The 26,876-nt window shown below is 34.1% G+C and overlaps 9 protein-coding genes across 12 annotated transcripts; 5 read left to right on the top strand and 4 right to left on the bottom strand.

Annotated features, from left to right (window-relative positions):
• Window positions 1–56: 56 nt before the first annotated feature.
• On the bottom strand, window positions 57–908 carry LOC109604417 (protein KTI12 homolog). Its single transcript, XM_020020943.2, has one exon. It carries the CDS (start codon window positions 904–906, stop codon window positions 73–75), a length of 834 nt encoding a protein of 277 aa, XP_019876502.1. The 5' UTR covers window positions 907–908; the 3' UTR covers window positions 57–72.
• Window positions 909–1,046: 138 nt separating this feature from the next.
• Window positions 1,047–2,913, top strand: LOC109604423 (ubiquitin-conjugating enzyme E2 J1). Of its 2 annotated transcripts, none has more exons than XM_020020946.2 (6): window positions 1,047–1,187; window positions 1,244–1,349; window positions 1,405–1,610; window positions 2,007–2,318; window positions 2,371–2,543; window positions 2,602–2,913. In XM_020020946.2, the coding sequence occupies exons 2-6, from the start codon at window positions 1,313–1,315 to the stop codon at window positions 2,681–2,683; spliced, it is 810 nt and encodes a 269-aa protein (XP_019876505.2). In that variant the 5' UTR covers window positions 1,047–1,187; window positions 1,244–1,312; the 3' UTR covers window positions 2,684–2,913. The 2 variants fall into 2 exon arrangements, with proteins under 2 accessions (XP_019876505.2, XP_019876506.2); XM_020020947.2 differs by having other exon boundaries at window positions 1,053–1,187; window positions 1,233–1,349.
• A 433-nt stretch (window positions 2,914–3,346) lies between these two features.
• Window positions 3,347–5,160, bottom strand: LOC109604426 (UDP-GlcNAc:betaGal beta-1,3-N-acetylglucosaminyltransferase-like protein 1). Its single transcript, XM_049962594.1, has 7 exons — window positions 5,034–5,160; window positions 4,765–4,984; window positions 4,403–4,467; window positions 4,282–4,350; window positions 3,910–4,226; window positions 3,581–3,860; window positions 3,347–3,529 (listed from the first exon to the last, which is right to left on the bottom strand). The coding sequence occupies exons 1-7, from the start codon at window positions 5,055–5,057 to the stop codon at window positions 3,449–3,451; spliced, it is 1,056 nt and encodes a 351-aa protein (XP_049818551.1). The 5' UTR covers window positions 5,058–5,160; the 3' UTR covers window positions 3,347–3,448.
• Window positions 5,161–6,142: 982 nt separating this feature from the next.
• LOC109600549 (uncharacterized) lies at window positions 6,143–10,940 on the top strand. The gene is made up of 19 exons (XM_049962589.1): window positions 6,143–6,214; window positions 6,347–6,531; window positions 7,086–7,192; window positions 7,242–7,421; window positions 7,481–7,688; window positions 7,743–7,854; window positions 7,906–8,035; window positions 8,087–8,265; window positions 8,470–8,644; window positions 8,702–8,897; window positions 8,947–9,101; window positions 9,156–9,332; window positions 9,387–9,503; window positions 9,554–9,745; window positions 9,798–9,951; window positions 10,005–10,111; window positions 10,162–10,326; window positions 10,379–10,539; window positions 10,590–10,940. The coding sequence occupies exons 2-19, from the start codon at window positions 6,366–6,368 to the stop codon at window positions 10,879–10,881; spliced, it is 2,973 nt and encodes a 990-aa protein (XP_049818546.1). The 5' UTR covers window positions 6,143–6,214; window positions 6,347–6,365; the 3' UTR covers window positions 10,882–10,940.
• Window positions 10,941–11,502: 562 nt separating this feature from the next.
• LOC109600539 (putative odorant receptor 85d) lies at window positions 11,503–13,000 on the top strand. Its single transcript, XM_049962593.1, has 5 exons — window positions 11,503–12,248; window positions 12,300–12,399; window positions 12,450–12,554; window positions 12,606–12,761; window positions 12,813–13,000. The coding sequence occupies exons 1-5, from the start codon at window positions 11,518–11,520 to the stop codon at window positions 12,864–12,866; spliced, it is 1,146 nt and encodes a 381-aa protein (XP_049818550.1). The 5' UTR covers window positions 11,503–11,517; the 3' UTR covers window positions 12,867–13,000.
• A 579-nt stretch (window positions 13,001–13,579) lies between these two features.
• Window positions 13,580–15,348, top strand: LOC109600540 (odorant receptor 4-like). Its single transcript, XM_020016699.2, has 5 exons — window positions 13,580–14,349; window positions 14,403–14,502; window positions 14,557–14,661; window positions 14,716–14,871; window positions 14,928–15,348. The coding sequence occupies exons 1-5, from the start codon at window positions 13,580–13,582 to the stop codon at window positions 14,994–14,996; spliced, it is 1,200 nt and encodes a 399-aa protein (XP_019872258.2). The 3' UTR covers window positions 14,997–15,348.
• Window positions 15,349–15,356: 8 nt separating this feature from the next.
• Window positions 15,357–20,596, bottom strand: LOC109600541 (uncharacterized). 2 transcript variants are annotated; one of them, XM_020016701.2, is made up of 10 exons: window positions 20,450–20,596; window positions 19,125–19,757; window positions 18,771–19,030; window positions 18,346–18,719; window positions 18,138–18,283; window positions 17,704–18,088; window positions 17,482–17,649; window positions 16,715–16,940; window positions 16,413–16,661; window positions 15,357–16,353 (listed from the first exon to the last, which is right to left on the bottom strand). In XM_020016701.2, the coding sequence occupies exons 2-10, from the start codon at window positions 19,380–19,382 to the stop codon at window positions 15,540–15,542; spliced, it is 2,880 nt and encodes a 959-aa protein (XP_019872260.2). In that variant the 5' UTR covers window positions 19,383–19,757; window positions 20,450–20,596; the 3' UTR covers window positions 15,357–15,539. The 2 variants fall into 2 exon arrangements, with proteins under 2 accessions (XP_019872260.2, XP_049818547.1); XM_049962590.1 differs by having other exon boundaries at window positions 20,373–20,464.
• A 347-nt stretch (window positions 20,597–20,943) lies between these two features.
• On the bottom strand, window positions 20,944–25,392 carry LOC109600555 (protein germ cell-less). 2 transcript variants are annotated; one of them, XM_020016718.2, is made up of 6 exons: window positions 25,311–25,392; window positions 23,441–23,661; window positions 22,930–23,379; window positions 22,641–22,842; window positions 22,370–22,588; window positions 20,944–22,309 (listed from the first exon to the last, which is right to left on the bottom strand). In XM_020016718.2, the coding sequence occupies exons 2-6, from the start codon at window positions 23,517–23,519 to the stop codon at window positions 22,096–22,098; spliced, it is 1,164 nt and encodes a 387-aa protein (XP_019872277.1). In that variant the 5' UTR covers window positions 23,520–23,661; window positions 25,311–25,392; the 3' UTR covers window positions 20,944–22,095. The 2 variants fall into 2 exon arrangements, with proteins under 2 accessions (XP_019872277.1, XP_019872276.1); XM_020016717.2 differs by lacking the exon at window positions 25,311–25,392 and adding an exon at window positions 24,828–25,185.
• A 44-nt stretch (window positions 25,393–25,436) lies between these two features.
• On the top strand, window positions 25,437–26,791 carry LOC109600542 (cytochrome c oxidase assembly protein COX18, mitochondrial). Its single transcript, XM_049962380.1, has 4 exons — window positions 25,437–26,033; window positions 26,084–26,356; window positions 26,413–26,523; window positions 26,580–26,791. The coding sequence occupies exons 1-4, from the start codon at window positions 25,554–25,556 to the stop codon at window positions 26,769–26,771; spliced, it is 1,056 nt and encodes a 351-aa protein (XP_049818337.1). The 5' UTR covers window positions 25,437–25,553; the 3' UTR covers window positions 26,772–26,791.
• The last annotated feature ends 85 nt before the right edge of the window (window positions 26,792–26,876 follow it).

The raw sequence follows: 26,876 nt of genomic DNA, 5'->3' as shown, positions 1-26,876 counted from the left end.
AAACATTAATACTTAATTAAGCAAGTCTGGTACTTGAGAATAAAACTAAAACAACACAATTTTGTATAAATTTTATTTCGAATACGTCGATAAATACTGCACAAAAAGTGTGGGGGCATTTTTTGGGTCTGGAGTGTTCATTTTCGAATAAGTTATGTACTGCCTCCTCAGATTCATTAACTGAGGAATGGTCATTCTCGAAACATCTATAGATAAGTCTTCGTGTCCTGATATGCACACGGGGCCATCGGCACCCCTTTTTATCGCCTCCACTAATTCGTCAGCAATCTTTTTGGTAATTTGGTCCAGATCGTACAAAAAGTTGGTGGAGCTCAGTGGGGCGTTTTGAGTGGACATGTTTGGCTTGGGTGGTTTCTTCTTGAATAAATCAGTAAATATGCCGTTGTGATCGAGGGGCTCGTTGGGGAACACCGTGTAGAGTGGGGAGTCCCACCTGTTTCGCCTTTCTGGTTCTTCATACCTCATAATTAGGGCGTCGAAGGTAGCCCTGTCGTATTTTTGTGACTCCTCCGGTCGTTGCTCATTGTATGACCAGGCTTCATCGATGTTTACTTGAGTGTGAACGGTACACTGTAAGCACTTATTGTTTTTGGCAGCACAGAACAGTTCGTATCTGTAACCTTTGATGTAATTTAAGGCGTCCAGTATGACAATATTGTTGGGGGTTATTAATTTTAAAACATCAGATTTTAAGAGGCCCCTTATGTGCTTTTCCTTGTTGGAGTCGGCGTAAAATTCGTTCTTGTTGAAGCCAGCTTTGGCAATTTGTTCACTTTCACTTATTACAATCACTTCTTTGCCTTGTTCTTCAAAGAACTGTTTCAGCTCTTGGGTCCTTGTTGTTTTACCACTAGATGGGTAACCACTAATAACAATTAAAGGCATTATTAATAAATAAATAAATAACTTTTGTTTCTTTGTATGAGGTTAAGTTAATTGAGGTTACTTCAGTGGTGTCAAAAAAGTGAGGTTATAACAAACGTCACATTGCGTCATAGAAATGGATAATTCAAAATAGATAAAAACCACTAATTATTTTTTAATCAACGTCAAGAGTTTTAAAGCTTTCGGAAAGCGTTCGGTTTTGTGACGTGTCCTTCAGCAAGTTGACAATAAAGGGGAATAGATGACTAGTTACGAATGCACCGCAGTGGGCGCCGTCAGCTGTAGTTTGACAATTGTTTGTTTATTTTATAATGTATTTCAATCAGCTCATTTTTAGCTTACTGACACATAAGATATAATTACACGTGATATTTGCGTAAATTATAAGTGGAATTGACCTAATAAAATGTCGCTGGAAAACAAATACAACCTTAAAAGTCCAGGTAGTAAAATTACACCAATTATAAGTATTGTTTGTTTACCAATTTTAATCATAAGGGGTCAAGCGTTTGATGCGTGAGGCGCAAGAATTGGCCAGAGCAACTGAGGAATACTATGCTTGTCCCCTTGATGACAATTTGTTTGAGTGGCACTTCACTATTCGAGGGCCACCATCAACTGAGTTTGAAGGGGGCTACTACCATGGACGTATCTTACTGCCATCTCAATATCCAATGCAACCACCAAATATCATTTTGTTAACAGTGAGTATAGCTTAGTGTAGGTGTTGTTCCTGGTTTTAATAGATCATTATCAAAAGTTTGACCTTACTGCAGTTAAATTTCATTGTTTTTTGCATGAAGGTGACTTTAGTTTGTTTGGAATTGTTCATTGTTTATATAAAATTTAACATTCTCTCTGTTACAACCATAAAATATTGACTTTTCAGTGTTAAAATTGATAAAACACACATTTGAATGTGTAAATGTGTCTTATGTAAAGTACCATGGTCATTAATTATTAAGTTGCAGTAAAAGATAATAATTTTACTTGTACCAGATAATTAATACAAGATAAGAACATTTTAGTTCTATTGTTTTATGATAATGTCCTCAAATTTAACTGTAACCAATGATTGATTAGCTATAAATTATCTCCAGCCAAACGGACGTTTCGAGGTGAACAAGAAAATTTGCCTCTCCATATCCGGGCACCATCCAGAAACGTGGCAGCCCTCTTGGTCAATCCGCACAGCACTGTTAGCTCTCATAGCCTTCATGCCCACGGTGGCGGCCGGCACCATCGGTTCCCTGGACTATACGCCGGACGAACGCAGGGTTCTGGCCCTCAGATCGAAGGCGTGGGAGTGCCCGACTTGCGGTCGAGTCGCCGAGAAGCTGGAGAACGCCGGCGACGTGCCTGCGGAGCTCACCCAGGAGGAGAGCACCATGATCATGCAGATTGCCCTAAAAGTAGCTTAAGCCCTGAGAAGTTTGATTTGATAATCACTTGTATGTTTTATAGGCTGAGGAAGATGCGAATAGGAAAACCGAAACTATAATAACAGAAAGCAATGAATCTGAACTCAGACAGAGGACCACTGATAAATCGCCCGATGCGGAGCATCCCGAAAATTCTCAATCAAATCCACCAGTATTAGTTACCAATATTGAAGCTTCAAATCAAAGAAGTACTAGGTAATATTAACTGTAATGTGTCATAGTTTGCTGAAATACTGACTTTTTTCATTTACAGTGATAAAATTTGGACAGCCATCATATGGATCATAATAATTATTATAATTCTACTAATAATAAGGCGGATATTTTTTAGTTGAAAATATTTCTAGAATTTTTTTGTATATATTTTATAGGGCGAATTTTATATCATCCAGAAGGTATAAAGTTTTGTTTATGAATATATAAATATATACATTCAGTGTTTTATAATTATATATTGTACATATACTATAATTGTAATCATTTTGGTATAAATTATGTTGTTAGAAATGTGATTCTAAAAGACTTAGTGAAACTTTTGTTGGTAAATAAATTGAAATTATAGTTGTATCTTTATTTTATTCAATCATAAAAACAAAAACAGCAGATACATAAAGCAAATAATAATAAAAAATAAAAACCAGTATTTTTATTATTGTTTTACCATTATAATTAACATATTCATCTAGAAAATCATTAAAACTTAAATGTGTTTAGCACCACTAATTTATTATATTATCTTGGTAGTTATTATATAAAAGTTTTTTATGATTTCACTACCATCACCATATAATTATGTTCATTTTGATATAAAACATAATTATATAATTGTTACTAGATTGTGATTTTTTGTCTTACTGTGTGAATCTTTTGTTGGCAAATAAATTTAAGTCATAGTTGTACTCTGTTTTATTAGACCATAAGAACAACACAAACTTGACAAAACTTTTTTATTAATTTTTTATGTTAATACTTGAAGGACAATGAAAGAAAAAACTAAAAATAATTTTATTGTTTATTTATAGATGTTATAAACTTAACATAAATGCGTTTAAAAATAAAATAGCACCATCGATTTACAAAATATCTGGCCAATCATTACATCAACTAAACCAGACATAGTCTCGTCCTTCTTGTAGATTCAAGGATTTCAAATTACTTTCGAAATCACCGTTCGTTAAATCCTGCAAACAATTTTACCTTAATACTTAATTATAAAATATTATTGAACATACTATTTTTACACATATAACAAAAGGAGGTTGTGCCTCCTTATAACTGATGATTGGAACTGGTCGTCCTATTTTACGATCAACTGCATCGAAGGGCTCGTATTTTTTTCCAATTTTATTCTTGTCCACGTCACACAAAGCTACCACTTTCTTCTGGTTGTGTTCATCCAGTGAGTTATAAAAGTGTCGACCTTGTTTTCCAGCATTCCATATGGTAAAGCTGCCCCACTGACTCAAAACGACTCTTTGCAGGCGTTCCAGACGAACGTCCCAAATAGTCTTTCTAAAACGTGTCTGTAGTTAAATAATTAACGAAAATTAAACCATTTTACTCCTTGACTGAAAACGTGGTGGCTTTCAAGTGATAGGTGTAAACCAAAAGGGGCTCGTCCACCCTATAAACCTTTCCGCCCATATCCAAATGCTTGTAAAAGAAAATGAGGTCTTCAGGACAACCCTCTTTGACTTCCTGAAAGCCCCCAACACGCTCAAACAACTCCCTGTGGCAAAACCAAGTGGGCATTATAATGGTGGGACCAAAAGATGTGTAAACTTGAGTGTGCAACTCAAATTCAGATAAACTGTTGGCCCATTTCGTGTATCTCTCCGTGGAATTGTTGGGGTGTCTTGTATAGCGAGACCCAATGAGCTGTATAAATATTCTGTTGGACTTATATGTATATTTTGCTTAATTTGAGACCTACCGTGTTGTTTGGTAGTGATATTGCCGTTTCATATTGTTTTAAGACTCTATTGGGTAACATTACATCATCCTTAAATAAATAATAGTAACTGACGTGCATTGTAGTTTCAATTAAAACTCACCACATCTTGAAAACACAAATATTTTCCAGTACTAATACTAACTGCTTTATTTTTAGAGTAACCCACTAAAAAAATAAAATACTAGTTCTGTACAATTAAAATAAATATTAAATTAAATATAAACTAGAAGGACTGTTTTTTGTTTTAAACTACCCTCTAATATTGACTAAATTAGAGTTTCACAGATATAAATATGGAAATGTATAAGGAGCATCTTTAACATGTTAATTCCTAATTAATCTAAAGGAATGGGTATTAAAATAAAATACAAAAGCAATATGTAAGCAATATTTATAAAAATAATAACTTAAATACATGCAAAAAGCAGTTATCAATAGCCCATAATCAGCTTAAGGTTTTACCTCCTCCACATTCCTGAGGATTATTGAATATATTTAAATAAACACCAATTTCATTAAATTTTACTTTCCACAAGGACAGCAAATGCAAAGTATCATCTGTACTTGCGTCGTTGCAAACACATATTTCAATTTTAAGAGTTTTTAAAGCGGTTTGGTCGAAAATTGATTGAAAACATTGGTTTATCCATTGTGATCCATTATGGATGGGAATTATAATACTCTGGAAGTTTTAATATTAATACATAGACTATTTTTCATTTGTCTCTTACAATTATAGGTACAATTGAATTCATTATATACTATTTAATATTTAAAAACTAGTAATTCATGTTTACTGTTGTTTATGTGATGTTTCATAAATTAAGGTTATGTTTAAACTACTGTGAACCACAGAACACGAGATGTAACAAGATTTAGATGTTTTGAAGAACACTAATAAGTATGCAACCAATGATTCATTGCTATGTATAGAATACAATCTAATTTTAGAAACGTATTGAATTTGATAATTATAAATAATTAAATAAACAAATAATTTATAATTTAGATAGCGGACTGCACCAAAGTGAAATAGCACCATCGAAATTTAATTTAGGGGAGTGGTGGCATTCAACATTACCCTATGGATAAAAGACTGAATTAGGTGGGGGTTGCAACACTTGGACTGACTGTTGTACCGCGGGGAATCCCACACCGCACCGTATGAAACGCAAATCTACATATATTGAAAAAATGATGTTCTTAATAAATGAATTTCACCATGAAAAAGATCCCTAACACAAATCCAAAAGACCAAAGCGTAGATGTTTTGTCTTGCTCGTCCCAAACTCCAGACGAAGATATTATTATACCAAGTGTTATTTGTTAAATTAAATAACACACATTTAATCATTAAAAATCACTTTAAAAAATAATATTGCTTTATTTATGCCCAGCTCAATTCAGAAAAATATGTGTAACATTTTATAGAATAAGAATATAGTAGTTCTTATAATACATTATAAAACAACAATAGTAAATTAATATTATTTTAACAGAACACATTAAATAAATAAATTGTGGAACATTTTAAAAAGTTTCCACACTAATGTCCACTACTATATGTTTAATTGAAGATAGTGTTTAACTTGCGATTGATTACTATTATTAATAAGTTAAAACTGAATATTAATTAAACGTAGATATTAATAAAATATATATGTACCCTAAATAAAAAAATTATTAAGATCTTCTATGTATATGGGGCAGGTTTAATCCCAGGTTAATTTGGACACAAGCGCAAGCGCATGAGCAATTGCACCTAAATTGCAATCATAGATAACCCAACTGTATGTAACAGTGCAATTCTATTACTTAATTTTTTTAAAATTGTTGCACCCCGATATCTGCACAAATTTATTCATTAATTTATATATTAATTATTATTTATAACATTTAATTATATACTTAGGTATGTTTGGCGATTACTTAATTCACACCACGGAGGAATCCCTAATTTATCTATGAATTGTGAATAAAATAATGGAGGCCATTTTTAACGGTGATTTAATTTAAAATTGATTCATTGTCGTTTTCTTCGTAGGATCTGGTGTTAAAACACAATGGCGTCCCCAGAGTCAGATTTGAGTGATTTGCCGCATCTAACACCTTTGGAAGTGGGAAAGTTGACCAGCACTCCTGTTCCAAGACGTCCTACGAGTCCTACTCCAACGGAATCATCGATTTATACCAGCGGAGAAGAAAGTGATGGATCAGGTCAAATATCAGGTGAAAAAACAACACAATTGTTTAAAAAGCACAAAGAATATTCTTTGTTTAAAAGAGACAACATAACTGATAAAAGAATACTTATATAAAGACAAAGATTTCTTCACACTCTAATATCTGGTAAAAACATTATTGTGTTGTTCTGTGTAATTTGAAGTAAAAATTTACTGAATTATTATTAATAAATGACTTATCAAAGCACAAAAAATATTCTTTGTTTAAAAAAGACAACGTAACTCGTAAAAAATACTTATTTAAAGATAAAGATCATTTCTTTACACTCTAATATGTGGTAAAAACATTATTCTGTTGTTCTGTGTAATTTGAAGTAAAAACTGAACAAAAAAATACATAAATAAAAATCATTTCTTCCCATTCTATTATCTGGTAAAAAATATTCTGTTTTATGTAAATTGGAGAAAAAATGAGAGAGGCTGAAATTATAATCTTTGACTTCATCTACAAACTACAAAATGTACAGTATCTATACAAAAATTGTGTAAATCCTCATCTTACACAAAACATGATTTTTATATTCACTGTTATTATTTCAGATACCGAAGACTCCTTTATAAAAATTAAGAATTTGCGGAAGAACATAAAACCGATTAGGGATGGCTCCATCTACCACTGCATCCTTGTTAAGCCGGAGGAGATGAACGTACGGCAACAAAGCTTTAAAATAAATTTATTAATTAATTCTGTTTTAGTCTTTAATTGACAACTTAATAGAGATGTACAAAACGAACCCAAAATCAGCTATTTGCCATGTGCTGCAGTTCTTCGTCGACCTTACTGGTACCCAAGAGGTGGACGTTCAGGAGCTCTACATTTACAATGAAATGGACGTCAAGCCAATCCTTAATGAAATTTCTAACACCAAAAAGGACGTAAGTTTACCTACACATCCTTTTGAAGGTTTAATCAGTAATAAATAATTTTGTTACAGCTGAGAAAGCATTTAATTTTCGACTACAAACTCAAAACTATGGTACCAGTGATGGCGTCCATAGACCGATTCTTTCACAAGTTCATCCACAGAGCTTACGAGGAAAATTTATTGTACGAGGATAACTTTTCCACTCACACACTTCACATGCTGCAAAAGATGTCCTTCCATCAAATGCACGCCTTGAAAGTTACCGGTGTTATTTTAAGTTAGTTATTAACCCCCACAAGTATTAAAATATTTAAAACCAAATGTTTTGTAGGTATGAAATTGTTAACCCAATATGCTTGGATTTTGAGCAAACAAAGGGCAGCACGCCATCAAACTATTATCGGGTTTATTCGCTGTTTAAAATTTATAATACACAAAAATTGGTATGTATTTGTTACAGTTGAAAAAGTCTATAACAATAAATTAATTTTAAGCCTCCTGAGATTAAAAAACTGGGACCCAGTGAGAATGGAGAATGCGACTCAATTCAGGTATTGGTTCAAGTACCTTCCCCATGAATTCATCAATTACGTGGCTAAGTATATGAGGCTTTTTAAATCTGAGGTACTTATTTTATAAGGAACTCCAACGTGTATTAAATTAAATATTTTTTAGAACGTCGAAGTGCGCAGGACTGTGTTGGAGACTTGCAAATATGTGTTAGAGAATAACGAGAGGGGAAGTGCCGTTGATTTTTTCAATGGTATTGCTGAACACGTTTGTGAGAGATTCACCGACATTGATATGGATTTGTCTGTGGAGGCGGTCAAATTAATTGATTATGCTTGTGAACGGTAAGTATGGCATTTTGACCCAAAGACAACTGAACAATAAATACTTATGTTAAGATAAAGATAATTTCTTCACATTCTGACATCTGGTAAAAACAATCTGTTGTTTTGTGTGATTTGAAGTAAAAATTTACTAAATTATTAATATTATATGACTTGTTGAAGCAAATAAAATATGCTTTGTTATCTGGATTAATTATTTTAAAGCAAATTTCCCTTGGGACCTGAAAAATGTAGGGAAGCACTCACTTGTATGGCCGCATTTATTTTCTACGACTATTTCCCATTGGCCGAGGCTGCCGGCAAGTTCCTCATCCGACTTCTTCAAGAGGAAGGTGGCGAATTAATAACGAAATTGGCTAAGTTGGCAAACAATATAAAAGTAAAACAAACCTATATAATATATTTTATTTACTAGTTGATTCATTTTTAATTTTAGTTACACATTCCTTTGCTAATTGAGGCTACGTACGACGCCGCAGATACGTTACAGGACTGGGAACTTTACGTGAAGCTTCTTCTGAATCAAAACATTAATGTGACCATGCGGGGAACCTTAATTAAAATGGCACACAGCAGCATATATCAGACGTTGAAGGGCCAAACTATTTACCCTAGACAATGTTCTAAAATTGGTAATTATTAAAGCTTCTTAGAGTATTAATTAATTAATATATTCTCTAGGGAACGAAGCTGATGCGTCGGTTCAAGTCCTGATAGCCAATGTTTTTATCCCCAAAATGGTGCAACTCCTGTTAACGTTTGAAGAGTATCCCTCCACGATAATTAATCTGTTGGACATAGCAATGTTACTATATACCCCCGAAATTTTATACAGCGTAAGCAACTAAATGTTTAACTTAAAATCGTTTTCTTAAGTAACACTTTTATAGATATACATTTGTATTTTGGATGAAGTATGTAAACTTTATCAATTATATGATGATGAAGAAGTACTCGTTAAAATAATTGAAACCTTGTACTTTTTAACCCAGACTAATGCTTTGAAAAATAGAACCAAAAATCACATGAATAATTTGTTTAAAATATATGTTGACAAATATTTAGAGGTAGGTGGATAATTTTTAAGCATTAATCGACTAAAATAGTTGATAAATTTGTAGGAAAACAGCTCAAACTCTTTGCCAATAGTGGCCCTAAAGTTGGGAATCATTTTGTCCAAGTTTGACTTGACTGAACTAGTACCTTGGGAGATTATTTCCAGCCCCAGAGCAATGCAGGTAAGTACCCTATTAATTTTATGATTCCCCATTGGATTGTACGCCCTTAGGTTCCACAAGCAACCCTCATGACTTGTAAGTGGTACCTCATTTGGAAATTACACAATCTGAAAGAGGAACTTGAAAGTCAAACGCTGAGCCAATTAACTAAGATACAGAACTTATCAATAATGTGTGAGGAGTATATGACGAAATGTTTTGAAGTTTTGTTGAACCCCAATTACGCAGACATTGCCACAGAAGTATGTTAATAAACATTGTTATATTAAGTTGATTACGCCCATGTATTTGTAGGTTTTTGTATATTTATCTGAGCTGTGCAAGAAATTTATTCTTGAATGGTGTGACTTCCATGAAAGGCACAATTTGTCAGATACCTTGTGCCTCAAAATCCACAGAGAAGAGGATTATATGCAGTTCTTCACTAAAGCTGTAGAAAACATTAATTGTAAGCTTCATTTAATTATTTATCGTATCTTACTTTTGCCTAATTGATTTCAGTACCTCTGGTGGAACGCCAGGACATAGTTAAACTCATTTGTGAGCTAATACTCCTGGATGGAATAAACATTAAACACATCACAAAAGTGTATCAATATTATAACGAAGTAAATAAATAAATTAATATCTGGCTTTTGTCTTACACATTATTTTTTAGTGCTATGATGAATTTGGAGTAACTTTAGAAGATTGTATGATTAAATTAAAGGAAATCGACCCTGACTCATTAACAATTCTTGAGACCCTAAAAATGATCTACTTAAATATTATAACTAAAGAGGGATGTTATGACAAAAATAATGAGGCATGTCAATTCCTTTTGGTACTAGATGAAACGTAAAATATTATTGTGTTGTTAACTATTTTTATTTTAGTCGTTGGCTCAACGATTTAATAGCCCAAAGTTGGCCAATTTCGGACGTAGATTTATGTTCCTCGGTGTCCAGTGGTCCATTAAAGACAAGAAGAACATTTCATTCCTCTCCGTGTTGATACATTTCGTCAAATCTTTAAAAGCAGATGACAAACGAGCATTGTATGTGCTGACAATTTTAAGTCCACTCTGTTTATCTCAATAATTTTCAGATCAACAAAGATAAGGAAGGTGTTGCAGTCTGGAGAGATTGCCAAATATAACTGTGTTATCCAGTTCTTGGAGGCTCTGAAGATCAAAACTAATGATAAAACTACAACACCACCTAAAGATAAAACAGCAACACCAGCTAGTAATAAAACCAAAGCACCAGCTAGTGATAAAATAACAATAAAAGTTTCAACACCAGGTAGCCTAGACACCACAAGGAAAAGACATCATCAAGACGATGTTATATTTAAAATTCCCAAAAGATTGCGTTATACAGGAATGTACTTAGAATAATTTTATTTGTTTATTTGTTGTTTATTCATATTTGCTGAAATAAATGATTTAAAACGTTATTTCAATCCCCGAAAAATCAATGGGTAAATTAATTAAATTATGTTTTGTAGGAACATTTTATAATCCAATTCGTTGAATATTACTGAGACAAATTAAATTTAAATAAAATACGATAATTTTATTTATTTAATTAGATGATTTTGTCCTGATTTTTAAATTAAATTAAATAAATTTACTGTAGATTGTTAATAGTATCTATCAATAATAATTATGTCAATTAATTAATTATTTCTTATTTAATATTATAAAACAATTTTATAATGTATAATTAAATAATGAGTTGAATATTTTAGTGTGATTTGTAAAAAGAGCATGTCATTAATTTGCCTTCATATTTTATTATAACACAAATTACATTCAGCCTCAATTAAATGTACTGCACCAGGTATAATTATATAACTGCGTCAACATTGTCGCCTCTCAAAAAGAGAATTCTTAATTCATACAAACATGCTGAATAAACTATGAAGACACGTCATGTTTAAAGTAATATAAAAGGCAAAATAACTAATTGGCAACAGTTTCCGTTTGAACATGGAGGAAGAAATCAACTTCTTGAAGCTGCTAAAGAAGCTCATGATACTTTCGGGCATTTGGCGCCTACCTTTAAAGACCAAATCACTTCAGTCGTTTTACGACAAGTACTCCATACTTTTCCAGTTATACTTCTACGCTTTCGTACTGAGCATGGCTATAGCTGTTGGGGTGGTGTGGAAGTACTCCATAGACACGGTGGTGGAGTGCCTCAGCATCTCCATCCTGTGCAGCATCGTGTCTATGAAAACCGTCGTATGCCAGACTGAGAGCATCAAACGACTACTGAGGTACATATTGGCGAAAGAGGATGAACTGAAGAGGTCCACCGACGAAGAGTCGAAGCGGATTTGCATCGAGCACCAGAATGTGGCCTACTTTATGACTAAACTCATCACTAGCTCCACCGCAACAGTTGGTACATTTCTACTTATGACGAAATTCCTCCTGTATTGGAACATGGAGAGGCACCAAACGTATCCCAACGTTACAATGTACAGGAAGAAGCCTTTGCCCTACATAACTTGGTTACCGTTCAACAGTGATGACCATTACATTTCTGCTTTCAGCCTGCATTCAATTGCAGCTTTTATAGGCACCGTTTTTAATTCCGTTACTGCCATCTTTTACTTAACATGCATGATTTTTATATGCTGTAGGCTGAGGATATTGCAGCACAGGATTAAAACCATGGGCACATCAATGCATCAACCTGAACTTGTTATTAAGACTGTGCTAAACTCCTTAATCGTTGATCACCAGACCATCATTGAGTGAGAATTCAAACCATTAATGAACATACACAAACAATTTGATTGTTTTAGATATACTGAACAGTTTAACAACGACATTAATTTAATTTTACTGGTGGACTTCACTTTAAACTCAGTACAGGTGGCATCAATATTTTTTCAGCTAGTTACGGTAAAACTACAAGTAAAACTACGATAATTTAGTTAGAATGTAATTTTTAGTTGAAGCTAAGCTTGTTGAATTTGGTTTTCCTAACAACTTATTTTGGATTGACGTCTTTGCAAATTTTTTCCTCTGCTTGGTTCGCCAACGAAATTAAAGAACAAGTAAACCCTCTTTTTAAAAATAAAACTATGATATAATATGTATTCTTTTAGAGTCTAGGCGTTGCAGATGCGATTTGTGAACACAATTGGCATGAACAATCACTTTCCATCCAGAAAACTCTTATGCTGATGATGACGAGGGCACAGAAACCTCTAACGTTAACTGTTGGTCCTTTTTCTACTATGTCCAACAATACTCCCATAACGGTGGTTATTTTTCTATTTTGTTGTAATATGTAATTTTTATTAATTTTTCAGATAATGAAAGCATCATATTCATATGTAACTTTGATGACCAGCAAGAGAGAGTGAAATGATATTTTTCATATTGGTTATTATCAGTTCATTATTATTGTAACACTGTTGTTAAATAGGGACATCACAAAATTCACTGTTCTTGTTATATTAGTGAATTATAGTTTCTGTTAACTTGAATAAATATTATAGAAAATATTTTTTATTATACTACGTAACTAACAATTAAATTATAATATATATATAATTAAAAAATTTCACAATAGAGAAAATAATCCTAAAATTCATATTTTTATTCTATATATTACTAAATTATTTATCATAATATTGAATATAAGTTTGATAATTAATTAATAATTCCTTTTTATTTTTTAGTTAATATATCAGTACTGAATTTAAAATTTTAGTGTGATAAATTACTACTTTGTGAAATTGGAAGGAATAAATTACCATAAAAATTCAAAACGACAATCTCTAATTAGAGAATTAATAATTATAAATATAATGCACATTTTCATAATTAGAATGAAACTCCAATGGTATAATTACTTAATTACAGTAACATTATTAAGTACTGATTTTAATATTTTAGTATGAGATGAGAGAAATTAATTACTTTAAATGCAAATTAAAATATAATTAAATAATTAGAGCACCTTATTATTATGGTATTTTCAAAAGAGAATAGCTAATTTAATAATTATTAAGGCAAATATTCAGCAAATTGTAAAGACACAATTCCTATAAACCTATAAAGTTTTTATTTCGAGATGGACGAAGACATAAACTTCTTGAAAATGGTGAAGGCGCTCATGATGCTTTCAGGTATTTGGCGTTTACCATTAAAGAAAAAATCACTGCAAATCCTGTATGACAAGTACTCAGTAATATTCCAATGTTACTTTTATGTGTTTGTGCTGAGCATGGTCATAGAGATTGCCATAATATGGAACTACTCCATGGACATGGTGGTGGAGTGCCTCAGCATTTTGATCTTGTGCAGCATCATGACGATCAAAATCGCCCTCTGCCAGACTGGAACCATCAAAGAACTATTCAGGTTTATATTGAAAAAGGAGGACGAACTGAAGAAATCATTTGACGAAGAGGCGAAGCACATTTATGTCAAGTTCCAGAACGTTACGTTTTTTATCAGCAAAGTTGTTACCATTCATACATCGACGTCGGTTTCTTGTCTCTTCCTGACCAAATACCTCCTGTATTTGGACATGGAGAAACATCAGACGTTCCCTAACGTTACCCTGTTCAAGAAGCCTTTGCCATACATGACTTGGTTGCCGTTCAATAGTGACGAACATTATGTCTCCGCTTTTACCTTACATTTGATTGCTGGTTGCATTGGTGGCATTTATAACTGCGCCACCACTATTTTCTACCTGACCTCCATGATATTTATATGTGGGCAGTTGAAGATATTGCAGCACAGGATAAAGACGTTGGACTCCTCAATGCACAAGCCTGAAGTCGAAGTTGCAACTAAGTTGCGCTCTTTGATCACCGATCATCAAACAATCGATGCGTAAGGGCACAAATTATTAAACAAAACACAAGACAAACATTAGGTTGTTTTAGGTATTCAAAGCAGTTTAATAAAGACGTTAACTTAATTTTACTGGCGGACTTCTCTTTGTATTCGATCCAGGTCGCCTCTTTGTTTTTCCAACTAATCACAGTAAGTACTGTAGTACTAATAATAAGGCAACACAATTACATGACAATATTTCAGGCGGATTTAAATCTAATGAACTTAATTTTTTTGATAATTTACCTCGGACAGATGGTCCTGCAAATTTTCTCATTCTCTTGGTATGCCAATGAAATCAAGGAACAGGTTACCTTTACCTTTAATTTCTTAATAAAAGTAACTTGTGATGGATTATTTTAGAGCATGGGCGTCACTGATGCAATTTACGAACACAATTGGTACGAGCAAGGGGTTTCTATCAGGAAGTCACTCCTGCTGATGATGATGAGAGGGCAGAAACCCTTTACCTTGACGGTGGGTCCATTTTATGACATGACCAACGGCACATCTTTAACGGTATTAATGCTAATAATTTATTTTATTTATTATTGTATGATTTTTTGAATTTTTAGATTATGAAAGCAGCATATTCTTGTGTAACTTTAATGACCACCAAGAGGAGTTGCCAATCTTTTGTTTAAAGAACAAATTATTGTTGTAGAAGTATGAAATTATTGTTTTATAGAGACAAAACACACGAATGTTATCTTATTCTTCTGACACTCTTAGATTTAAGCACTAGAGGACATTTTTTATCACTTACTGTAATGTCTTCTCACCAAACATGCATCAAATTAAATGATTGAAGTTACAAGTTACAAGGTTTGTATTACCTTTTAGGCTTTGACTCAACAGTCTCATTAATATGTCAATAGTAACATCAAAAGATTTTTTTATTTTCTTCTTTCACTTCTTCATTATTTTCAAATATAGGCAGGACTCTATGGTGTGGTATATTTAAAGTATTAAGGAAAGGTTAGTAAAAGTAAAAAATTCAACCATTCATTTTGTATTCTTTATTTAAATTTTAATACAAATTTTATATAGTCAACAACAAACTTTTAAAGGTTGTTAGTTTCAAATGAAACAATAAATTAATCTCAGGGGGAACAATAATCAATTGAAAATTTACACATTCAAAATTAATAATTCAATGACTTTGTGATATGTTTAAAATAAAACATTTAATAATTCTTTATGAGGTGATCCTTCATCCGTTTTAGATGTACCCTCAAAAATTTATCATCACCATCAAATCCACTAATTGTAAGAAACCTAGTTAATAATTTTTGGATGTCATCCAAAATCTCCTCGGTTCGTCCTAATTCTAAAAGCGTTTCAAACATATTCAGTCTGTTTTCTTCAGATAAACTAGCAACTAGTGCATAGGCTATACATTCGACTCTCAAAATATTCGTGCCAGACTCCAAAGACCATCGATAAATTTGAGGAACGGTCACGCTGGTAAGCTTATTCCTGCCTACACTCTCTGACAAGGATAAACCTAAATCAGTCATTAGAAATCTATCACATAAAACAATTACTTCTAACAATGTGTCTAAATCCAAGTCAATATCTACATGTCTATCCTTCTTAAAAGTCTGCATTAAATGCAACAGACATTTCAACGGCCTAATCTTCACTTCCTGCAGCACAATTTCATCCTCCAAAGACTCTTTGAAGTAGCCGTTGAACATCCTGCCGAAAAAGTCGGAATGTTCGCTCAAAAATTCCCTATCAGCCTTGATGTGGCTTCCATCCTCCAGTCTTAAGATCACGGGGTTCTTGCAGTCCGGCTCTTTGTACTGGTCCACATCGAATAACTTGAAGTCCCGATTGGGGAACGAATTTTTGGGATTCGTTATTAACAGTTTATTACTGGCTAAGGTACATATCACTTTAATGCTTTTGCCCTTCTCCTCCTCGTTCAGCAACATTTTAAGCAAAATATTCAATCCGCCGCAGTTCAGGAGCAGTTTGGAGAGTATTGCACGATTCCTGAGAACAAAAATGATCAATTAATGAGTGAATTCACTTTGGCAGTGGAGTTTAGTTACTTGATTATGTAGGGCAGTACCAGCACAAGTTGCTTCCGAAGTGCCGGATCACCACGCAGCATCTGATGGGCTATGTCCCCCTTGCCGATGCCCGACTCGGCCACCGCGGTGAACGCCGCCAACAGCTTGCGTGCCGCCATCGACTGGTCGCCGCATTTCATGCAGCGCGAGCCGTGTCTGCGTTTGGTCAACTGTTGTATTGTCTCGATAAAGTTGGTGGTCATCAGACCTATTAGGTATTCATGGCAACTGGAATTAAATCAATTTAGCATCTAATTTTTAAGTATTAAGGTGTTACTTACCTAATTATTTTGCAGATTATGTCCACCGTATTGACGTTGGTGTTGTGCTGCCACTGGAAATGGCCGGAGCACTTGAGCAACACCATCAACAACTCCTCGGAGGCCAACTGGGGTATTGGCGTGGCGGCTTCGGCGTATATTTTAATCAGTTTGCTGATTTCTGTAAACAGTCTTATCTTCAAGTTGGTCATCTTGCTTTTGTCCAAGGACTCTGATATGACAATGCCTTAAATGAATAATTTAATTAACTTACATGGTCACTTAATAATAAATAATATATCATAAAACTCCTTAAAATAGCAACATTAGTTGGAGGAAATAATTGGAAAATGGCACAGTAATATCTATTGAACAAACACACAAAATAGTATTAGTTTTCAGGAAGAATTTGTTATTTTGAAAATGTCAACATACAAATGAGGTTATGTCCAAATAAATAAATATTCTTTCTAATGAAAATAAAAGGTTTACTGCAATATTATGAATGTAAAAACGTCACAAAACAAATTTCTCGTCAATTTTTACTATTAGTTTACCGTTTTAAGTGTTTATGTTATTTTAAAAAATCAAAATAAAAAAAGTGGGGTTATGGTTTAACAAATAAACAATGTTTCTACTGAAAAAAGTAGTGAAAATAGAAGGTTTACTGTGATATTATGAATGTAAAAACGTCACAAAACAAATTTTTCGCCAATTTTTCCTATTAGTTTACCGTTTTAGGTGTTTTATCATATATTGTCGATCAGTTATAACTCAACAAGTATTACCACAAGAAGTGGTGGCTTTCTCGTCACGATCCGACATTTCCGAAGCCTTGTCAACATCGTCAGGCGACCGTTCTCCTTCTTCACCTTTACGACTTTCAATTTCCACGTCAGACATTTCCATCTCACTACAAACTGGGGAATAATCATCCGAATCAGAATCTGACAAGTCTAAAAAAGTCAATCATTATTAGCTTAAATTAATTAATAACTTAATTAACTTACGATTCACAGAACTAGGACTGCTAGAGGGCCAAGAACAGGCATAATTTATGTCCGAGGCTGAACTGGAACAAGGACTAGGAGGGCTGGGGCACCTGTCAAACTTTGACACGAAATCAATGTCGTCGTCAGAATAAGTTGACCTAGGCTCCAGCATTTCCTCATAGGCCAATGTGTTGACCCTCTTCGAAGGAAATATATTGTTCAAGTATATTTTAAGCCGTTTACTTTGGTTTCTGTGGTCAGTATTGAGTGGCGACCTACCCACCAACCAACACAGCTTATCCGTCAGTACGTTCAGCACGTTGGCCTTAATTTGTTCCTGTATGAGCCTCTCATCGAATTTGTACTTGTTCAGGGAGCCGATCAGCAGGATGCAACACTCCAGCTGAAATTAATTATTAAATTAATGAATTTAATGTGAAGGTGTTACTTACAGAGGTGATGGAAAGGTCCTTGAATTCCTTGAGACACCTTATTAGTAACGGAATGCATTTGCCGCATCGTTCTGTGGTGCGGTTTGCGGGGTGCTCCAGCAGGTAGCACAGGCACTGCAAGTATTCCACACATTCACCGTTCAACTCTGAAATGGGCACAAGTGTTAACACCACAACAACATAACTTTGTTTAGTAACAATTACAAACCTTCAACAATGGAATGTCTTTGCAGTAAGTCGAGGAACGTGTCGAATATTTCGGGGACTGGCAATTCAGACTTCAGTTGACATATTCGAATTAAGTTCATCACTATTTTGACCACCCGCTTGGGGGCCAACAATAAAATGCTACTTAAGTAAACCAGTGCGTCCCCCCTTTCTGTATTCCTCATTTCGCTTATGGAATGGTAATATTTATATCTGGAATAGTCCTGCAACAGTCTGATTATGCAGTGCAATAAGTTTTCCCTGCTTCGGTCCTCCTGCCACTGGATGCAGTACTTAATGAACAAAGCTCCTACTGCTTTCAGTACTCCAAAGGTCTTGACAAGGGTCATGATGGTCCTGCTGTTTAGTAAACACCTAAAATGTAAAGTATTGTATTTGTGTAAGTGTTGTGTGTGGTGTAGTTACCTCAGAGATCGCACTGCCATCAACGATGTGGCCTCAGAAACCGTCTCACCCTCCGGCAACTCATCCTTGGAAATTTTAGTGACAAAATTAACAATATAAGTAACAATCTGGGGCTTTCGGTCCAGTATGATGTTGGCCCACTGGTCCCTGTGCTGGCACAAGTTGCCGATAATCCTGAAAATCCTGCCAATAATACTGTCATCCTTTGGGAACCGTTTCAGCAACTGGTTGATGTGCATAAGAATGTTGTAGTGGCCCACCTGAAACAACATTTAGGTTACCACTGGTCCGTGGGCGGAGCGTACTGATGTTTACATCCGGACCAACTCCGGATTGAGGGAATAAAATACTTACAGCATCCCTGGAACAGTCCCTGTCCATGAGACAGTTGCCCAAAATGCTCAGGGACACGTTCAGCACGTTCCTCTGCTGCGAATTCAAACTTGCCACAATGTATTTCAACGATTTTTTCTCACGTATGCGGGTGATGTTGTCTTTGTTTCTGGGCCACTCGACATCTTTTCGTATGTCGGTCAGGATTTTGTGCAGCTCCACGCTCGATTGGGCCGTGAGCAGCGATGCCAGGGCATTGTTTAATTTATCTTGCGACATCACGTTTCGCCTGCGATTTAAATCGCCATTCGTTTTTACGGGTTCGTGCGACCATTCACTTTTTGACAACACACGTCATAAACACACCACGGATAGAAAGATCAGCGTGCCCAAAAATGTTTGCTTTATTTACTTTTTATGGTCGGCAAAAAAAATAATCGTCCAGTTGGGACTGGTTCTTTTTTACGTCGTAGAATCGTTTCTTGGTTGGGAGGCTGTAGTTCATGAGGCAGGGGCGGTTTTGTGGAGACGTTCCCTGGAGTGCTTGCGAAACGTGGCTGGCGTTGAAAAGCTCGCGAAAGTGCGTACGCTGCGGTCGTTCCCAGTCTTCTCTTGAGCTACGCATAAACGGCTCTTTGTGGGTGAAGATTTCGGCTAAAATTGCATCAAAAATATAATTCGAGAATATTTATTCAATTGGTTTTACTTACCTAGAACAACAATAAATTAATCCCTTCGTTTTAGTACCTTTAATATTTTTTATTTAACACTTTAGGTAATATATGATAAATGCAACAGATCAATTTTAAATAACTTTAGGATTTAAATAATTTATTAAACCTGAACATCAAAATAAAATTTTGCAAAATATGTTTATACTAATAAAAAAGTTCCTATTGGAACTAAATGGATTAATAATTTTCAAATACAATTATATCTACAGTAGGAAAAGGGTTTGATCCATCTGAATTCTGAAAGGGATATCATGTACAATAGAGACAGTAAGCCCCCACTATGAGACAGACTTCTACTGTCACTGTCACGCATGATGCCTCTTTCTAAATTCAGACGGGTCAAACGCTTTCCCCACTGTATAATAACTACCAGTAATGAAACAAACTGGAAATAATTGTCAAAATTAGAATTTAAGTTAATTAATGGGCTTAAATAAAGGAATATGTTAATTTTTTATAAGAAAACATATAAATATTGCTGGATACTAATTACAGTTATTAAACAGTATTTGCTATGCTTTGTTAAAGTACTTACTCCTTTTTAAATCCATTTCTAATATATGTAAATTCTTTAAAAAACTAGAGAATCTTTTCAATTTTTTTTATACTTACATTTCAACCAATTTTGTTTCCTAGGTAACGAGTACTTCGGTACTATGATAAAGACGCACAGCGTCTAATATTTAATTAAAACTTTATTTATGTTTTCTGAAATGGGTCTGTAAATACACACAATAATGGCAAAGAATTAACACTAACAAAAATTGTTGTTAACAATAACAAAATAGTTTTTTGGCCCACTAGATCTACAGTGCTGGTCATTACTATGGCAACCTTTTAAAATATAAAAATATTGTTATGATGAGTGATGCTAGTACCAGGTACTAACGTTGTAGATGGGATTTACATTTCAGACAGTGAGGTGTGGGATTCCCCGCGATTAAGCGGTACGACCCACCACCTAATTTTAACTATACTTTATACATAGGGTAGTGGTGGATGCCATCACTCCCCTGAAATAGAAAGTAGACAAGAGAAATAAGAATAAACATGGGTACTGCCATATATTTTCATATGTTTTACTATATTTAATTAAAACGCACAAAGATCATTACAAACGTATATTTTAAATGAACATGAAGCGTTACTGACTAGCGATATATAACATATGTTAAGCGCACTTTTAAATATCTATTATTAATTAATAACCCCCCGATAAATTGAACATATTTCCAATATTAGTTTTTGATTAATGTATCAGTTTGTGTAAGTTTAGAAAGCAAAAATCTAAATTTAACAATAATAAAAGCCTGAAAATAAAGTAGCTGCTTTTGGTAACATTTTTAATGGCACAAATAAATAACTAATCCATCCACTATAAGTTATATCAAGTAAAACTATTGAAATAATACAATTATTGACATTAGGTGTTTCTTCAAACATAATTCACATATCACAGTCCAATTTAAATGCGTATTATTAATATTTTGATGTGGAATTTATAGTGGATCAAAACTATCTAATATAATATAACCATAACATATTAAAGTATGATTTTAAATACTTATTGTAAATCTAAACTATAAAGTTATAAAAATATACATGTAACAAGTTTAGTTATCTTAATTATACGGTTTAAAAATGATTTAAATAATTGTTTTACATTCAGATAGAACATAAATATGTAGAAGTATGTTTAAGTAAACATTTCCTCAATTAACATCACAGGTAACGATTAATAGAATTGTTTCATCAGTATTGTCCTAAAATTAATATAATATGTATATTGTTGATTGGGACTATAAAAATATCAACGCCACAACTCGAAGCTCGTTGCAAATTTTTTTGAGTATTAACGGCCAAAATCGCTGCAATACATTAATGTAACATGACTAGAAATGTTTGTTTTACAACTGTAGCTCTTTTATATCATTAAGATTGTTATAAAATTTGCAACAGAAATAACTAATAACGACAATATAATATGTATATATATATATATATGTATATAGTTTAATATTCTAAAAGGTATGTGCATATATAAAAATTAAAAATAACAATATATTCGTTTTATAATTTCTGACTATCTACCACGTACTTTGCTCCCTGCAACCAAATCCAATAGCCATAAACCTGTTGAAAAATCAACAACCCTTCTTCGATAACGTGTACCTAAACCGTCATTCTTTTCCATTGGAAATGATAAAAAAACACCACAGTGTTCGTCACGTCGTAAAACACCAAGCCTTAACAAAACACTACGTAATGCTTAGGGTCTCCTCTTGCTCTGTGGGTTCTTGCGTGTCGGGCGACGTGTACAAAATATTCGCCGATATGATGATCGGATATTTCAAGTCTTTGTCGAACGTCATCAGTTGTATTTCCTCGCCCTTGGCCAACGTCAACTCCAATATGTCCGACTGCTTGGAGTACACGATCTGTCTCTGTTCGTTCAGTTTCACCACGCGCACCCTGAAAATTCAGCAAATTTAGTAACGTTTTGCTTTAATAAATAAATAACAGGGGTGGTACCTAATAGCAATTTGCCTGACGGTCTGGAAGCTGAGCAGTTGCTCGAACTCCGAACGGTGGTTCCGTTTTATCGACAGCGTGAGCCCGTCGGTGATCATGAGCAGGTCGACGCCGAAGTGGAAGCCGGTCCACCTCCACACGTGCCTCTCGTTCACCTGCAGCACCCTGCCGCACCTCAGGCTGCTCGTCAGGAAGGTTTCCTGGGGGACTCCACTCGGCCTAAAACGTCAAACTTACTTTATCTCACCCAACGTGAAAAAAACTATTGTACCCTTTGTCGTCGTTTTGATTAACCCTTAAGACGTTCTTCCATTGTTGGAGTACTACCGGGTCTAACCACGTCCTGGGGAGAATGTTGTCCTTCAAAATCAGCACTACGTCGAGCTGGTGGGATATCAAGTTTTGGATCCTCAGGCCCTCGAATACTGGGATGTATTTTTTGCCCTCTGTGGTTAACAAGAAAGGCCGACTCTCTGGAATATAGATATTAGATGTTAAATGTTGTCTCTAAAGATAACAATAAAATAAAATATTTGTATAAGGGTTTATTTTTCTCTCACCATTTCTTTTGCTGAAGAACTCGTTGACTTGGTTGATGCACGGCTCCTGCTCCGTCGCATTCTCCAACATGTACACCCAATACTTGAGCATCAAGTAAATGGTGTACTCCGTCTGTATGACGTAGAGATCAGGATCAGCCACAAGCTTCGTCATCAACGATATTGGTAACGTTCTAATTTCAGACAACGGATGGTTGAAGTAATACGGCATCAGATTGACGAGGAACCATTGAAAGCAGACCTGCTGCAGCTTCTTGTCCCCGTATTGACAAGCTGCGTTGTAATAATCGAGGGAAGTCTTCGGATTTATAGTCTCCAGCATGACTTCAGTGCATTTCTCTATCAGTCCGTCCAGCTGGAACATGGTGGCTGTCGCCAAAATAGGTACGATTTCCATAGGGTTCAAAGTTATCTCGCAGTTGTACAGGGACCCCAAAACAACTTTGAGCGCTAAAAACCACGATCGAATTATTCTTCCTCACTTCCCTAATGACTAGAATGTGGTTCTTACAATCTATAGTGATTAATTGATCTACAACGTCGATGTGGATGTATTTCTGCGTCGTTTCCAGCCACGACCCCCCAAACATGCTGGCAAAGTAAGGACTCTGACACAGGTATATCCTGTGCAGATGGAACTCCTCCCCGAGGGCGCATACTGTCACGTCGGAGTTTTTGCCCTCTTGGAACAACGCTTGGTATATGTAATTTGCGGTTGTTGTCAACTTTTTCCTTAAAAAATGACACCAAATTATAATTGATAAATTGTCGACAAAACATGTTTTATCTGAACAATTTTAAAACTGATAATTATATAACATTGTGTAATTGTAAGATGAGTCACTAATAAAAATATTAACAAAGATTAAAGGATTATTTAATATTAATTTTATTGTGACAAAAGATACATTCCATTTTGGCTAAATTAATGAAGTAAACTGAATTTTTATGCTTATTAATCTTTAATATTAAATTTAACAATACTTTGATGTAATATTAATTTTATTGTGGCAAAATATACATTCAACTTTAGCTAAATTAATCAAATAAATTGAATTTTTATTCTTATTGATCCTTTATATTAAATTTATTTTGTTTTTAATTGAACTTAACAACACAAAATCTCAGACAAAATTAAAAACATTGGTAATTATTAAATATTCCTCAATTAAATATTAAAATGACTTTAGAGTTCAATTTCTTGTTTTAACAGTAAACATATGGCAAATTAAATATTAAAATATAATTTAGTTATGGGTAATTAAATATTTTTGTCGTAAAAAAGGAATTTTTATACATTTTAAATTAAATAAATTAATAAACATAAATATTAATTGTTTACAAAAAGCACATATTAATAAATATACATAATAAACTTTATTTATTGTACACCCACTACTGAATAACTAATTAAAATTGAAATTACCATGTTTTCTCTTCAATTTGCGACATTAATTAATTTTATTACAAATAAAGAATAAGTAGAAAATAGGTGAGTGCAGTTATATTAACCTAATTAAATGTGTATATTTAAAAAGCATACATAGATGTTTATTTGTTCAAAATATAGTTTATTTGGAAATTATTTCCTACAAATTAATTTAACAGATGCATTTTCCAAGTTAAAAATAACTTTCACAAGCCAATCCTTGAACTTACAACAATAACAATTCATGCAACTGGTTTTGTTTCTGAAATTTTATTTCACAATGGATTACTCAGAGTTAAATACATAAACCTAATCTAATTGGAATCTAGCTCAAGTGTAGGTGCATGTTTATTACGCCATTAGAACATACACTGCACTATGTGCACTAATAATTAATTATTATTCCGCATTAAAAGGTTGTAACTGATTTGTAAACAAGGTAATCACATGCAAATAGCAATAAACAAACCTTTTTGGAGTATGAAGAGCAATATCAATGATTTTGTTTACTTCCTCATCTTCTGAGTCGCAGTGCTTACGTTTCTTACCAATTACGTATTCGGACACATTTTTCATAATATTCTCAGTGGAAAAGCGTATTCCCATTTTTCACAAAAAAATAATATATATCCCAAAACCTTTACCAAAATGGGTCAACGTTTTTCGATCAAGTTTTATCGATATTTACACCATATTTATGCACATTAGAGTAATTTAACACTACATATTAATCACTTAATATTAAATAATATTGAAAAAAATCACGTATACTTTGAGCGTGACGAAAACTTATTGAAATAAACGTTAAAAACTGACAGAAACATCAACTTTCTCCACTTGTGTTTATACAGTACGACTCGTCAACACACAATTTTGTTGTTCTAGGTCAAGGCTATTCAATAAAAGAATACTTGTAAACTGTGACAATTTAATTAGTATATCTAATAATTACCTGCGTAAGATATTAGTGTGTAATTAATTAACAAAAAGTCGAATGTCCTAGTGGAAATCGTAAATTATTTCGGCGCCACTGATTTTTCGTAACACGTCCTGCATTACCGGCCACAAATACAAAACATCTGTCAGTGATGAAACTAACCTCACTACGTCATCTCTTAAAATATCCGTATTAGTGAATATTAATAAGCTTCCGGCTTTCTTACATAATGTCATAGTATTTAACCAAAACAAAGCCATGTTTACTTTACGTTTAATTCACACGTGCAATGTTAGGTTGCATAGCACGAAATTTTTGAACGCAGCCCCACATTTAAGTTACGCGTTTCACCACCCTAATACTTTAATTAAAAGTAATTCTAGTCAACGCAGAGATTTTTCCCTGCAGTCAACCATTGACTCGATTGCCAAGACCCAAACAGGTGTCTTTAAAACAATATCTGAGAGCACACCTGTAGAGTACCTGCAAAAATTGCTGTTAACTTTGCACGACACAACAGGATTGCCATGGTGGGCTTCAATAGTGTGCACAACAGTTCTGTTGCGAACCTGTGTAACTTTACCCTTGGCTATTTATCAACAGTATATTTTGGCCAAACTCGAAAACCTAAAACTAGAAATGCCAGACATAGTTAAAGAATTAAAACGAGAGACTGCCATGGCTGTGAAAATATACAACTGGGATGAAAGGATGGCGAGAATAACTTACAATAGATCAGTAAGCTCAGGATGCTATTAATGAACTTGGATTGAGTGTGTGTATTTTAGGTGAGGAAACAGTGGAATAATTTAATAGTTAGGGACAATTGCCATCCTTTTAAAGCGTCCCTGTTGATTTGGTTTCAAATTCCGATGTGGGTTTCGTTTTCAGTTAGCCTCAGGAATTTGGTGTACATGTTGCCAGAGAAGACTGTGCAGGCACAAATGACGTTCACCGAGTTGACTCTTGGGGGATTTGGGTGGATCCCCAATTTAGTGGCTGTTGACTCTTCATTGATTTTTCCTGTGGCTCTTGGTTTGTTAAATTTGAGCATCATTGAGGTAATTTTTAAACTTACCCATCAGGATTTATAATAACATGAATTACACACTTTTAGTTGCAAAATTTGTCAAGAGTTAACCCTCCTACTAGACTGCAAAAAGTTTTTGTTAACTTGTTCAGAGGTTTCAGCATTATATTAATCCCAATTTCAGCCTCAGTACCTTCAGTAAGTTCCAAAACTTAAAACTTAAAATTGGTTTTTAAATAAATTCTGTATTGCAGTGCCTTGTATTATATTGGACCACTTCAAGTGCATACGGGCTGCTCCAAAATCTTGCGTTGATGTCTCCTAAGGTGAAAAGGTTTTGTCGAGTGCCTCCCACTGTTAAAGAATTGGATCAACCCTATCAGCAAGTCTACAGTCGGCTACAAGAAAAGTTAAAGATGTTACCCAGTAGTTCTAAAGTAACATAAATATACGTAAAAGAATTTTATTGTCTTACTTTTTAACTAAGCAACATATAAAAAGTTAAATTAATTTATACTATTTCCCCCCTAGGCTAGGCAACCAAGGTTACG

Source organism: Aethina tumida, chromosome 2 (assembly GCF_024364675.1).
Source record: "Aethina tumida isolate Nest 87 chromosome 2, icAetTumi1.1, whole genome shotgun sequence".
Taxonomy (NCBI): Eukaryota; Metazoa; Arthropoda; class Insecta; order Coleoptera; family Nitidulidae; genus Aethina; species Aethina tumida.
The sequence above is the reverse complement of the archived record's forward strand: the minus strand, read 5'-3'. Positions and strand labels throughout refer to the sequence as shown.